Source organism: Acanthopagrus latus, chromosome 11 (genome assembly GCF_904848185.1).
Source record: "Acanthopagrus latus isolate v.2019 chromosome 11, fAcaLat1.1, whole genome shotgun sequence".
Lineage (NCBI taxonomy): Eukaryota > Metazoa > Chordata > Actinopteri > Spariformes > Sparidae > Acanthopagrus > Acanthopagrus latus.
This window is the reverse complement of record NC_051049.1, coordinates 29,477,509-29,493,046: the sequence shown is the minus strand read 5'-3', so window position 1 is coordinate 29,493,046 and position 15,538 is coordinate 29,477,509. Positions and strand designations below refer to the sequence as shown.

General features: G+C 40.1%; 1 protein-coding gene across 2 annotated transcripts; it reads left to right on the top strand.

Moving 5' to 3' along the window:
- Positions 1-76: 76 nt before the first annotated feature.
- On the top strand, positions 77-13,290 carry ctns (cystinosin, lysosomal cystine transporter). Of its 2 annotated transcripts, none has more exons than XM_037116033.1 (11): positions 77-243; positions 951-1,053; positions 3,492-3,570; positions 5,376-5,466; positions 5,952-6,055; positions 6,888-7,025; positions 7,983-8,082; positions 10,501-10,620; positions 11,296-11,466; positions 11,938-12,055; positions 12,869-13,290. In XM_037116033.1, the coding sequence occupies exons 2-11, from the start codon at positions 978-980 to the stop codon at positions 13,012-13,014; spliced, it is 1,143 nt and encodes a 380-aa protein (XP_036971928.1). In that variant the 5' UTR covers positions 77-243; positions 951-977; the 3' UTR covers positions 13,015-13,290. The 2 variants fall into 2 exon arrangements, with proteins under 2 accessions (XP_036971928.1, XP_036971929.1); XM_037116034.1 differs by lacking the exon at positions 77-243 and adding an exon at positions 431-580.
- Positions 13,291-15,538: the final 2,248 nt, after the last annotated feature.

Below are 15,538 nucleotides of genomic sequence, written 5' to 3'. Positions count from 1 at the left end.
AGCGCATAACCGTTCAGGTGGCGGTACGTTTAACACCACAGAAGAAGAAACGGACACTCTGCAACGTCTTTTTACCCGCCAAACTACTGCTCTATACTCCAGTCTGATAGGTGGCAGTAATGCACCTTAAACACGTTTGCTAACTGCCATTGAAATAATGATAATAATAATATAAGAAGAAGAAGAAGAAGAAGAAACACTCGTGATCAATGAGGAAGTAGCCGTGGAAAGAACCCAGCAGCTGTAAGTACAATAAGTACAACTGTGCTTGTCTGTTCGGAGCTGTTAAAGATTTAGGTCAAACATTTAGCACGTTAGTGTCTCTGTCTATGGATCTGTGACCGCCAGGTGGTGGTTGTTGCTCTCTCAGCATTATACCTTGATAAATGTTCCAGCCAGGAACATCAACAAGTCCACTTTCTTGCTCTGGCTTCCTTGTCACCTGACCATAAGTCAGTTCTTTTGGCTGTAGATAGAGCCCTCATCTCTCATTCCTCCGGGCCTCCTGGTTGGGGAATGATCCTTCTGTCTGTGTGATCACCATCATCACTGATGGTTTAAACCTTATGATCAGCTGAAAGTAAGTTGGCAGAAGTAGCAGAGAAAGTGAGCACTTGGGAGGGCTTTTAGCTGCCAGGAATAATTAACACATGGTCCAGGACATTTCTTGTTCTGGTTGGGACTAGCTAAGGATTCCATCCGGTTGTTTAGTCATGTTGCTGCTGATCATTCCCTACAGTCCCTGCGGTGCATGTTATGAAGTGCATCTGGACAAAAGTGTACAACAGTAATATAAACACTAACTTCTCTGGGCAAATGGTGTGGTTGGCATCTGACAACAACCCAACATTTCACCTGAAGCAGCTCTTCAGTTAAATGATTTGACATCTTTCATGTGAATGACATTGCTCTGTTGAGCTGAGGAGTTTTGTGTGCCTTGTATCCTTTAGGTTGGCTGTATCCATCCTTTTGCAGAAATGTGTGATCTTGGCTTGGCAAAGAGATGGCTACCTGCTCAACTGCTGCTCCTGTGGATGCTGACCAACATATCTGGTGAGGGACTGTTCTGGCTTTTTATATTGAATTCACTAGCTGTACTGTTAAAGTTTATTTTGAGTCTCATTCCCATTGTAAGACAAGTTGGCCACCATCCCAATGTGTGGGAATAAGACTCAAAAATCATCTTTTCTTTCACATAAGACATTTTAAAATTCAATTAAAATCAATACAATTAGAGATGTACAGGTTATGATAATGTTAATCTTGATAACTCCCCTTAGAAGCAGTAGCCTGATTATTACGATAGAGGTAAAGTTGTGAATTAATATTCTATACAATAATGCAAAATCATACTACTGATGCCAAAGAAGACTGGGCAATATATACTAGGGCTGCCCCCATATAGTCGACCAAGCACTGGTCGACAAAAAACTCATCAGTCGACCAAAATTTCATTGGTCGATTGATCACAGGAAAAAAAATTAAAAAACATTTGGAGCCCTGTCATGTCAAAATCTATGTGACTGGCGGCTGGCCTGTTTATAAAAGGCTGGAGGACTTTGAATTTGAAGGGCCAGATACAGGCAGTCGTGACACTCATTCACTGTCAGTGTTTTGTTTTTTTGTTTTTTTAACAAGGCAGGTCCCTTCCACATTGCGTTAGACAGTTAACAATTACTAGCCAATCATGTCAGGAAAGATTCAAAAATATGGGATCATTTTGAAAAGAAGAAGTTTGACCCCAAGAAGGTGACATGCAAACTTTGCAAGAAAAACTTCGCCTATCACTCCTCCACGACGAACATGATGTACCAGCTTAAACATGTAAGTAGCCTAGCTACCTGCCCATGGTGGCCCGAACGTTTGAAAGCAGAGATAACTACACCGGCGACGGACGGATGCTCGTCACCGTCAGCCCGGGGGGCTTTTTTTTTTTTGCGAGAAGACCGCAGCAGCCCACAAACACCCGCCATAATATATGTAAGCGAATCTGTTCCATAATTCAAATTAAAATGGATTAACATAAATGCTTTTTCATTTTCAGAATATCGCTGCATTTTTTGACTCATAAATAAAATGAGTAAAAAATCATCCAAATTGCATTTTCATTTTCTTCTTCAAGACTGCTCATTTTGTAACTTAATTAAAATGATAAAGAATTTGCATTTGAGATTTAATTTTCAAAAGACGCCCCAGCAAATAGTTACCAAAATTGAATTTGAAATGTCAAATTTGAAAATTAAAATGAATTAGCAGAAATGCTTTTTCATTTTAAGGTCATCGCTGCATTATGTGACTCACTAATAAAATTAGTAATAAACCATCCAAATTACATTTTCATTTTCTTCTTCAAGCCTGCTCATTTTGTCACACGACTAAAAACAAAACTGCTTTTTCATTTTTCAAGCCTTCCCCCCTCAAACAATGTTCCAAAATTCAAGTTGAATTCACAATCCCAAGCAGTGCAGGAGAGTGACGTCAGCGGCCTCTGTTCTTCTTCAGCCCCCAGTCTGACCGACCGTGCTACACATCTACGTTAGGGGGCGCCGGTGTGCATATTAGACGCTGGAGCAAGAGGAGAGAGTGAAGGCAGTGTTGATATAATAGACTGTGGTACATGTTCTCAGAAACAGCGGGGAAATCACCACCATGTCCAGTTCTGTACTGCGGTCAAGTCAGCCATGGTTCACGTTTGCTTGGTCAAATCAGCCGCACATTTTTTTCCAGTGCGCAAATACTCTAAAATATCAGTGCTGGGCCGTACGTCGACGTTGCCCCCATATTAGAAGTGGCAGCTCAGCCCCATCAACTAATACAAGTCAATAGAGTGGACTTTATAAAGCTCCTTCTACAAAGTGCTATAAATTAATGCCTCTCATTCACACACATGTGCAGATATATTTAGGAAACAGAGAGGAACCAAAAACAACTTGTGTAATGTTCTCTGGTGATTATAAACGTTAACTATTCCAGGGATTCCCCAGAGATTTTTAGTGTGGCGGTGCACGGTCACCGTCATCCGGGGGGAGGGGGGACGCTCCTCGCCGTCAGGCGGGGGACGGATGGACGCTCGTCACCCTGAGTATAGTGGGGCTGAGCTGGCAGTATAGCAGCGCAGCGCTGTTGTTCCACTGTCTGGGGAGAACCCTGTATATGCGTTGATTAGTCGACTAATCGCTGTAAATGACGACCACCAGTCGACCAAGAAAATCCTTGGTCGGGGGCAGCGCTAATATATACAATATATATCATTACATGAGACTATATCATCTTAGAGTTTGGATCTAGTTCATTGTGATAGGTCATAGAACTGGTCTTTTCCTGGTTTTAAAGGCTGCATTACAGGAAAGTGATTTAACTTTCTGAACCTACCATACTGTTGAACTTGTTCTAATACTTGTCTTCACACACTTAATCAAGATAACCACATACCATATATATATATAAAAATAAAATGAATGAATGGTGTATGTGCTTGGTCTGCCCTCCAGAATCGCAAGTGTATTTGTCTGTTCCTGATGCCGTCACACTGGAGGAATTTTATAAAGCCAATGTCACCATTACTTCAAGGTATTCACACAAGTCACATTGACATTATAGTCATAAAAGAGTCAGGTACAAGACAAGTTGATTGATCATTTTTTACATTACTCAGGTTTTAAATGTCTTTGCCTCCTTCTTTCTAAAACTGACAACCAGCTCCTTGGTTTTGCTGATGTTGAGCAGTAGATTGTTGATTTCCTCCCGATATGAACTCCCATCATTGTTTTGAGTGCAGCCGATGATGGCGCTGTCGTCCCCATACTTCACAATGGAGTTCAATACATATGAATCAATACATCAATCTTAGTTTCCTGAAAAATAGAAAGCAACTTCATCATGGACACAGAATTTGTTGAATATAATGTAAGACCTTTAACTCCAAGAACACCTCATATCCTATCCAGCATGGTGCTGGTAGTGTCATGCTGTGGGGCTGTACCGCTGTCAGTGAATCTGCTGCTCTACAGAAAGTAAATGGAATAACGAAGATAGAGGATTATCTCCAAATTCTTCAGGAAAACCTACAATCATCAGCAGAAGATTGGCTCTTTGGTGCAGCTGGCTGTTCCAACAGGACAATGATTCCTAACACACATCACAAGTGTTAAATCAGAAGCAGCTAACTGAGGTGAACATGGCTGAACCAAACTTCATGAATGTTTTTGTGACAAGAAAAATGATAGCTGTAGAAATCATTTGAACTCAAGACTGCTATGATGTACAGGTAAATCTAAAAAAATAGAACATCATGGTAAGGTTTTTCAGTTATTTAAAAAAAACTGAAACCTTCATATTCTAGATTCATTACACATACAAGTGAAATATTTCAAGCCATTTTCTTTTACTGTTGAGGATCGTGGCTTACAGCTCATGAAAATCAAAAATCCAGTATCTCAAAATATTAGAATATTACATGAGACCAATCAAAAAAAGGATTTACAGTACAGAAATGTTCATTTATGTACTCAGTCGGGGCTCGTTTTGCACAAATGACTGCATCAATGTGGTGTAGCATGGAGCTGATCAGCCTGTGGCACAATAAAGATCACATGGGTAGAGTTGAGACTCAACCACAAGCTTGTTTCCCCATTTGACAGTTTGATAAAGTGAGTTTTGTTCTTACAGAGACAGGTTACCTTACCATGAGACACAGGAAAACAAGACAACATACATTCAATAAAAGCCTGATAAAATAAAATCATCTAAGACAAAACAAGGATGGAAGCGAGGAAAATAATTGGCACTAATCTTGCTACAGTCTGCTGAAAGCCTTTACTGTAACTTGATGATACATACATATAAAAATGTTTTGGTATATTTACAACGATATGGATATGGTCAGGGAAAGTTGTGTTTGTTCAGGGTCTGTAAAGACACATATTAGCTGATTGTTTTAACAACCCTTTGTTCAGCTACAAACTGGTTCTCTCATTCATCAACTGATAATTTAAACTGAGTTTAAATCTATAGTAGGCTACATTTGAAAATGCAGTCTTGTCCAATCCAGGATTTGATGTACTTTTGTGTTTTGATTTTGTGTCAAACATGTAAAACCAGATGTGCCTCAGCTGTATTTTTTTTCTTAAACCAGTTATTGTGTCTGTGTTAACAGCTAAAAGTGCCCTCACATTTTACACAGTACTTCAGTTCTGACTGCACAGCTGTACTGAAGCTGTTGATGTATGTGAATAGGAAAAGGGGGAAAAACTGAAAAAGCAAATATACTGAGCAAGTTAAAGAAGTAAAATCCAAATGTTGGTTTCTATTCTAGTTTGTAAAAGCAGCTGTCAAGATCTCTGTTGTTCTGACTGGATTATTGTGTCTTTTTCTAGTTCCCCTCTCAACCAGTCCACTGTGATTCAGTTAAATGTTACCTACAGCTCCAAGCAGAACTACTCATCTGTGATCACGCTGCCTGAGCAGGTACCGCATGCTACAGAGTTGTGCTACATTTTGCAGCTGCAGTGAAACGTACTTTCAGTCTAGTCATCTTCTGGACAAGGTTGGATGTGAGCAGATGTTTATGTGTCACTGAACCTCTCACCAATTGAAATGATCACAGTACAGTTGGGAGTGGCAGTTGGCACTGAGCTGAACTGCACCTTTACTGGCTCTTCTTACACTAGTAACAACAAGCTTTTCCTTCTCCCTGTGTAGCAAGTTGGTCTGTTGTACACAAATGTTAGCTGGTCCTGCCTTAAAGCAACTCTGAGGGGACACAGTACTTGAATATGAATGAATGAATATCATGGATCAACTAAATCAAACACCAGGATCATATTTACTTCTAAGTGCTCATTACTTAACCAAAAACAGGATAGGTTGCACTGTCTGCCAAGAACTCTTTGACTGAAACCTCTTGGGTTGTGTGTGTGTCTGTCTGTGTATGTGTGTGTCTGTGTCTCTAGGTGTTGCTGCCAGTGGGTGAAACCGCAGTCACATTCAATGTGACATCCCATGCTGTTGGCCAGGTGACCACATACCTGCTGAGCAACGACACATACCTCAACAGGTTGGTAGCAGCACAGACACAGCAGCTGATAAAAGATGCAACTTTGATTAACTGTGTTGGTCCATTGTTGTATCACCCCAGCATGACAGTAACAATAGTTTTATCAGCTAAGTACAGTAAATGAACAGGGCTTTGTCAGGGCTGCAGTGATGTGTGACAGTGGTACAACAAGCAGTAAGGTAAGATGACAACTGTGGGATGTTGATTCAGCAGATTTGGCTTCCCTTTATTCTCCCCTGAGCAGTCTTTGGCCTCTCAGTCCTAAATTGCCCTCACGGGTGTGAAGGAGAGCTGGCGGCTTGTTTGGACAACTTGAATTCAGAGAGCATCTAATCTTTCAATGCCAAACTGTTTTCGATTCTTTAAACATCTCTGCTCTGTAGTCAGAATTGATTAAGCATCAGTCCCTGTCACACACTCCTGCTCCCCACCCATGGACATCATGTGACTCATGACAGATTAACTGAATGTTATACACAGTAATGAAAACTCTCTTTGACACACCAAAGTTTTTCATTCTGGCTGATCTGGTGAGCACAGAGCTGAATGTCCAGGTTAGATCATATTAATACAGTAAGCACCAGTGTGAACAAGAGCAAAGGATGCTGGGCTAAAACTACAGGCTATGCTCAGGATGAAATGCAGGGGTCTAGTTTATAGTGATATAGTGTATTAGCACTATATTTTATGTACTGTGTGCTGAAATTGCATAAGAATAGACTTTGAAAAGCCTGTTCTGACAGCGTATTGATGATGCCGCTGATAAGTACGATGGTGGCATTGCCACTGTCCAGTATCTCTGTATCTGTAAACTCGATTCTCTGTCTTCTAGTTTGTCCCTCAGGATTCGCTTTATGGTCGTCCACAGCAGCGTCCTGTCAGTAATCAACCAGGTGATTGGCTGGATTTACTTTGTGGCCTGGTCCGTGTCCTTCTATCCACAGGCCTGGGAAAACTGGAGAAGGAAAAGGTAGTTATCTGTCTGTCCTCTGTCTCTCTCATTCATCCAGGCTTTTGGACATTACTCCCATGCAGTTTTGCTCAAGTAAACTAAATGGGGTTCATTTTTACCATGTCAGAAATCAACACCATGACCTTTTAGTTTTTAAGGAACTTTAATATACACAAATGAACAATGGTGAGCTTCTCATTGTGCCTGCATCCAGAGGCCCTCAGATTTTTTTACCGTTGAAATTCAACTAAATGAAGCAAAATGTGTCATCTGGACAATTCCAGGGCTGTGGCATTAACCAAACATTGTTGCTCTGCATTTTTGTATACCTGCTGCATCCAAAGCATAGGGTTAAGAGCAGTGGGCATTTATGGGCGAGTCCCGGTCTGGACCCAGACCCATTGTTGTGCTGTCTGGACCTGTACCTATGACCTGTACCTGAAAATATATACATACCTAAAACAAAATATTATTCCAGGCTCACAACGAACAGTTTGACATGTTTCTTGCAGCCCAGATGTAATATCCTGGCAGGAAAGCTTGAGCTCACCTCTCTGACTGAACAAGACAAAGTGGGATGTGTTCAGTTGTTCAGAAGTGTTGAGGTTGTTTTTAAAAAGCTGGTTGAGACTGTTTAACAGATAGCACCAGATACTGGGTGGCTTGTTCTGTCTTTCTGTTGATAGCTGACAGTTATCGAGGGGAGTGAAATGGAGGATGACATGCAGCAAATGTCCTTGGCTGGACTCGGTTGTTCCAAATGAAGTTGATTAAATCCCTGGGCCACCAGGACGCCTCAACAAAATGTTATAGTATAGTGTTGCTATCTTTTATGCAGCAGAAAATACACATGGTTCATAACAATGCCCAGTCAGCCTGTGCAGATCTTTGCCTAGTCTTTTGAATATGGCATAAATAAAAAAACATGCAGATATAAGTATGAAAAGAGAGAAAAACTAACAAGTGTGTTCTCAGTGTTGTAGGTCTCAACTTTGACTTCCTGGCTCTCAACCTGACGGGCTTCATTGCTTACAGTATCTTCAATATCGGGCTTTTCTGGGTTCCCTATATAAAGGTAACGTCACCCTTACACTTTATACACACTAGCACAGTGGCTGTTCCAAACAGGCTGTTAAGAAGGGGCCAGTTGGTTGGTCTGTGCTATTGCTGAGGAAAGCTCATTCTAACAAAATGACATGTGACACCGCAACCTTTGGTACTGAGCAGCACACCTGTCATGACATAGCTGCATCCCCTCTCAGTTCTTGAGTGTGTGTATCATGTGGATTTAAAAGTTCATGACTTCGGTGAAGTTGTATTGATGAACACTAGATTTACTCACATCATCTCCACCAGGTGTGGTCAGAAACAACTACAGCCATAAAAATAGGTGAAGTAGTTGTTTACAATTACGTAACCACTGCTGGTATGTATGGCAGGATGCATGGATTTAATCAGCTGCCATATTTTGCTGGAAACGTTGGTGTGACAGACCTTCATAATTTGAGTTCCAATGGATTGCAGATCATTTGTGACGTTCTTAAACATTTCTAACGTTGTCAAAATGAACTGCAATTGATGAGGGGCATTGAAAGCATCTTGATGAAAGCATGAGCAGAGAAAGGTCTTGTAGACATGTGGAGAATGTTCCACCTGCATAGGAACTATACTGTTTTACCATCAACCCAAAAAATATCAGACCATGCAGCAGTCTCACTTACAGTAACACTAAATACCAGCAAGTGTTAGACTATGCTGCAGGTGAAAATCACTTTGACAGGATATGAAAATGTAGAGAGAAAATATGTAGCAATAAACAAGAAACAATTCATAGTCAATAGTTACTGAGTCAATTAGCACTGAAGATGAAAAAAGGGAGGCTGTGGCTCAGGGGAAGAGCCAGCGTCTTCTTATCTGATGGTTGCTGGTTCGATTCCCCTGGTCTGCATGTTGAAGTGTCCTTGGGCAAGATAGTGCACTGATGTGCTGATCTGCACCTTACATGGCAGCCACCACCATCAGTGTATGAATGTATGTATGAATTACTGTACGTCACTTTGGACAAAAGCATCTGATAAATGCCCTAAAATGTAAAATGAATGGAAAAGCTTCTTGAGTTTGATAAAAGACGTCCATTGGAGATTAATACATTTATTTAGGTTTACTCCACAGGAAAGTTATAATGAAAGCTAAGACAGAAGAACAAACCCAATATCACACAAGTAAAAACCAATAAGTCAGACATAATAAGTGAAAAGGAAGAGACTGCTGAAGAGTTTGCAAGTAACTACAAAGCTTTATATAGAAAAGAAGCAAGAGTGGCTGGAAATCAAATTAAGATGCACTTGAGACATTTTAAACAACCAAGAGTGAGGAAAAAACAAATACTCACCTGATAAAACTAACGACACAACAAAAGTGTTTAGACCCAGTAACCCTCTTTCTGTATACTCATGCGTCCATGATTGGTTGAAGTGAACGTGTTGAACGCCTGGACACTCGTGGATCATCAAAATACCTGTTACATGTACCTTATACCAGTACACAATGATAATGATACACTTCTCCTACCTCTGTTGAACACTGCTGAATGGAGTGATCATTAATGAATTCATTAAAAGTACGAGATGGTCTCAATCCATGATAATAGGCCTGCATTTAACCGACTGCGACTGCTTTGGTTTTCCACTTTTCCACATGTTAAATTATTATCTAACGGTTTTGTGTATCTCGCACATGCGTCCATGTCAGTGGAATCAGTAAGTACAATTAGAAAAACAACTGAAGGATATGGTAAAGTCTCGGGATACAAGCTTGAGGACAACAACTGTAAATCATTAAGAAGAGGAAAATATTTTAGCCAAGGTTTAAAGGATAGTTATAAGAATAAATGGGACACAAGTAAACTAAGATTCTTGGGTATTAATAGCAGTGAAAACCTAGGTGAAGTGTGTGAGAATAATTTTGGGGCAAGTAAAATAAGAAAGGATCCAACTAGTGGGGGATTAAAAGCAACTAAGCAGAGTAGAATTGATAGAAATGGTACTTTCTGTTTCAAGCATAACCAATGCCAGCAACAGGATCATACATGGAATAAAATTATTACAAAATGTATCTGGAATCACATTAGACAGAGACTCAACTTAAAACCTTATAAATGCAACCCAGGTGTTTAACAAAAGTTTTACTTTCAAGCAACACAAATCTTCACAGTAGTGAAATGGATGAAATGGATCAATATATCAAAATAACAAAAAAAATAAATGGCAGTGACATGGAGTGGTATTTTCTGGTGCTGTTGTTGTAATTGGCAAACAGGACAGAACCAAAATATTTGAATAACTTTCCAGTGATGTTGCCAAGGTTACGAGGTGTTTGTGTGAATCCTTTCGTCACTACTCCCTGACAACAGCAGACTAATAAAATACATTCAACATCTTGTGTGTGTGTGTGTGTGTGTTGGCTGACGAGCTGCTGTGTGTCCGCCCTGCAGGAGGAATATCTAAAGAGGAACCCTGATGGAATCGACCCTGTAAACGCTAATGATGTCTTCTTCAGTCTCCATGCAGTCCTGCTCTGTTTGGTCTACATCAGCCAGGCTGCTGTGTATGAGGTGTGTGTCTGGAATGTCGGGTTGGAGTTCTGATCTCCAACCAGAACCTCAAAAAGTAGAACCTGCCAATTTAATGAAATCTAAATGATTGTGTCACAATTAATAACCAGCAATGACTTTTGCTGCGTTCTATTTATTACATTTCATAACTTCATACAATTATCAAGCTGCCCACTTGTATCACCCATTGTAATGGTGGCACTGCAGCAGCAGTTTAAAGATTTAGAGATGATAATAGAAAATAAAACCTTAGAGAATTGAACAAGTTTTTTTTTTTTTTTTTTTTAAATGCACAGCAGGGATTTTTTTTTTTTAAATTGGTAATGAAACAGTTTCATACTGATGGAGACCATCAGCAAGAAGATCGATTATTTCTGTAGAATGCCTGATGCCGGGTCACACTCCAATTTATTCAGGTTGGATAAGTCATAAAATGAAACCATCTTTTCTTTTAAAACAAATGCTACTTTAAAAAATAATGCTCTTAATAGAATGTTGAGTATGACGTGACGTGTTGTTGCTCTAATTCTCCTTCTGAGCCATAATAATACACGACATTTAGAAGTGTGTGCATGGAATTACTTGTAGTTGTTCATACTAGTTGATTCTGTCATATCGTGTGTGAATGTCTGACACTGCAGATCAGTGTGTGATCCTGTTTCTGCTGTCTTCCAGAGGGGGGGTCAAAAGGTCTCCTGGATGGCCTTGTTCTTGTTGCTGATTGGCTGGACATTTGCCCTGGTTGTCTTATTTGTTGCTGTCGCCAAACAGATCACCTGGTTGGATTACCTCTACTATATCTCCTACATTAAATTAGCCGTCACTCTCATCAAATATGTGCCGCAGGTAAGCTGTGCAGAGAGACACTGAGGACCAAAACACTCACTGAGTGATGCATTGCAGTACAGTAGCCATGCAGTAAATACCATCTCTGTCAAGATGTTCTGTTTTTTGAGACTGTAATCATGGTGGTGGAATATTTCAAACAATGCTATGCAGTTTAGCATATCAACAGCACAAACAACTCCTCAGCACGTTTGACGGCGTCAGCATACAGGTTGGATCTGTGACAGGGCTGCTGAATTGAAATACAGTGCAGTGAACACATGTTGCTGTATTTTTCTACTCACTCTACACTAAAGGTTGATTAACAGGATGAAATGCAGTTTGATTTAATCCCTTCATTCCATGTTTGTCATAAAAGTAATCAATGCTACTGTGAGAGTCAGTTTTGATATAAGTATATTATTTACACTTACTTGTCTTCATCAGATGAATTATCTCTAACATATGGTCACATTGCTGGTGATGTTCCAGGCATACATGAACTACAGAAGACAGAGTACTGATGGGTGGAGTATCGGCAACGTGCTGCTCGACTTCACTGGTGGAACGCTTAGTATTCTACAGATGATCTTACAGTCTTACAATAACGGTATACTATACCTTATAACTAACACTTTATAATATTTGATACTGTGTCTTGTGCTGTACTTGGTCTGGTATCATATGGAGCATAATACTCTATGTAACTTACGGACTTACCAGGAGAATAAACACCTGGAGTCACTTCAGATTCTGTTCTGATCCAGAGCTGTTGACCGACAGGAGAGCTCAGAGATTACTTTAACTTTTGGGATTTATGTTCACTCCTATTTATAAACCCAACTGTAGCAGTGATACAGTTGTGTGTACATCCACCTGTAACATGTACATGTGCATCTCAAAACATGTGAATACCATGGAGGTTAGTTGTTTCTGTACTTAATTAAAACAGTGAAACATTCATATATTTTAGATTAATTACACATAAAATGAAACATTTCAACACTTGTACTGTTTCAATTCTGAGAATTATTATGCTCTCAAAAATCCAGCATCTCAGAATATTACAAGAGACCAATCAAAAAGAGGATTGATAGGACAGAAATGTCTTCATTGATGCACTCAGTACTTGTTCTGTGCTCCCCACCGGTCACTAGTCTTGCTGGAAAACAGCTTCTCCAATTTCCTTTTTCCAGCAGGAACTGCTAGCAACTGGTTTACTGACATGGTACAAGATTGCTTGATTGGCTGGTGATCCACAGATTATTATAGGGTAGACAATTTGCATAAAGACTTAAAAAATCAAAAAAGCAAAAATCCTTTGACCACTTCCTGGGGTTGATGCTCATATAACAAGGGGTATAGTGTATTTGAAGTGAGCGAGCATGTGGTTTTGTACTGACTGTGATGTGTTTCTCCACAGACGAGTGGAAGCTGGTATTTGGGGACCCTACAAAGTTTGGTCTGGGGCTGTTCTCTGTGGTGTTTGACATCCTCTTCATGACTCAACACTATTGCCTGTACAGACAGCCACCACAGTACGAAGCTGTTTCAGAACAAGATGAATGATGTTAATCAGCGCTGTGTGTAAGAAACACAATAACAAGGGAGCACATGACCGATATCTGTTAGCCAACAGATGACGCAAGCTGCAAAAAAAGAGGTCGTGGTGGATGTTACCTGACCTCCATCACATGTTGTGGAGTTCCCCAGAGACAATTACACACGATGTGCCTGGATCTGCACTTGTCTTTTTTTTTTTACCACTGTCTGAAAATTCGGGTTGATAGAAGGAATAGGAAAACTGATGTAACACTTTTTATTAAATGCAATATCACAGCAAGACGTGTCTAAGAATGTTGGATACGTTGTCTTCATTGCATAGATTGCTGAGCAGAGAACACTGACGTGTTTAACCCTTCCACTGTGTCATTCTGGGGGATTGTTTTTTCATTTTATCCTGACAGATGGCACCTCCACAATGACAGTTCTCTTACACACAGCACATACTTATAGCTTACTGAATGTGTGAAACTGAATCTTCACAATCACCAGATCTCAACCTCGACTGACCACTCACAAAAGATGTTCCCGTGAATTCTGCACCTCTTCTGCCAACCTGACTTCAATTCTTTGTGTGACGGCATATCAGGAGAAAACCATTGAAAACAGTCTTATGCACACCTGATGATAACAACGGCTCAGATGTCTTGAGTAAAGATGGATAATTTAGTGTTCCAAAGCTCTACTAATGTGTTATATTAAAACTCCTAGAACATATGTTGCAAATTACAATCTAAATCTTGCCAGGCTGTCCTTGTTCTGAGAAATGAAGGCTATTCTATGCAAGAAATTCCCAAGAAACTTCAGGTCTCATACAAGTAGTTGTGTGTACTGCCTTCAGAGAACAGCACAAACTGACAGAAACAGAATTGGGTTCTGGTGCACAACTGAGTAAGAGGACAGGTACATCTAGTCTGTAGTCTGAGAAAGACGCAGATGCAACTGGCAGCTTCATTAAATGAATTAAAAACACTTGAGACCAATAAAAGATTAAGATGGATGAAAGAACACAGACACTGGACAGCTGGAGGTGTTGGATCATAGACATTTGTGAGATGCAGAACAAATGAAAAGATGGAGGAGTGATGACTCCACCTGTCAGCGTGGTGGAGGACGTGTGGTGGCCTGGGCTGCTTTGGTTCTGGTAAATGGGAGATTTGTAGATGGTTCATTGAGTAAGAAAGGCAAAGTTTGACGGACAAAATTATGACAAAAAGCATTCTCACCATGTCAGTGTCTCAGCTTTTTTTTTTCAAATCATTTAGCATCTCATCTGATGAGTTAAAGAGTTGTTATGGAAAAGGGGATTTTCTTGGGTCACCACAAACGTTTGAGTGGTTGTGTTTTGTGTCTCCCTAATCTGAACAGTAGCTCAGTATACACAAGTAAGTCGCACACCCTCTCTTCATAAGTATTCAGCTATGACACGCAGAACAGAAAAGGAAGTTGTCATTACTTTTCATTACTTTTTAGGTCCCCCAAAATAATGCATCACATTTAATGTGACTTTTATTGCATATCCATGCACCTATATCCTAATACCCCTAACTAATTCTGAGTAGTGTATATACACATCTGCAAGTTAATTTCTATAACTCAATTCAAAAAGGTAAAACTTTCATATATTCTAGATTCATTACTCAAAGTGAAATATTTCAAGCCATTTTGTTTTACTGTTGAGGATTGTGGCTTACATCTCATAAAAATCAAAATCCAGCATCTCAGACTGTTAGCATATTACATAACACCGATCAAGAAAAGGATTTATAGTACACATATGTTCATTTATGTACGCAAACCTTGGTCGGAGCTTGTTTTGCACAAATGACTGCATCAATGTGGTGTGGCATGGAGCTGATCAGCCTGTGGCACTACTGAGGTTAATGGAAACCCAGGTTGCTTTGATAGCAGCCTTCAGATCATCTGCACTGTTGGGTCTGGTGTCTCTCATCTTCCTTTTGCTAATACCCTATAGATTCCCTATTAAGTTCAGGTGAGTCGGCTGGCCAGTCAAACACAGTAAAGCCATGGTCCAACAAACCAGTTACTAGTAGTTTTGGCACTGTGAGCAAGTGCCAAGTCCTGCTGGAAAAGCATTCATAAGTGTAGCAGTGCTCCCTCTTCTTACCACGGACCTGACCTCAGCTACTGCTGGCTCTCTGAAATGACCATTATGTCAAAGACAAGAGGGAGCGTGTATGTGTGTATTAATGAAAAATGGAACCAACGTGCCCGTGCAGGTCAACATACTTTTAAGTTGAAGTGGAAGTTGATTCTTATAAAAGAAGCTGTCATGAGTGTAGCTGGAAAATACCTGAGTTCACTCCACCCCCCCCCAACAAACCCCGCTCTGAAAACCTGCACCTGGTTCTTACTAAGGTAAGGTACTTACTTAAATGTTATTATATATATTTTAATTAAGGTTATTTTCTAACTATTATATGACAAGTTATGTCATCAAATCAATTAGTTACATATAGTGTTACAGAGGGCCTCAACTGTGCAAGTCCAAAGCATTTGACCAATTACG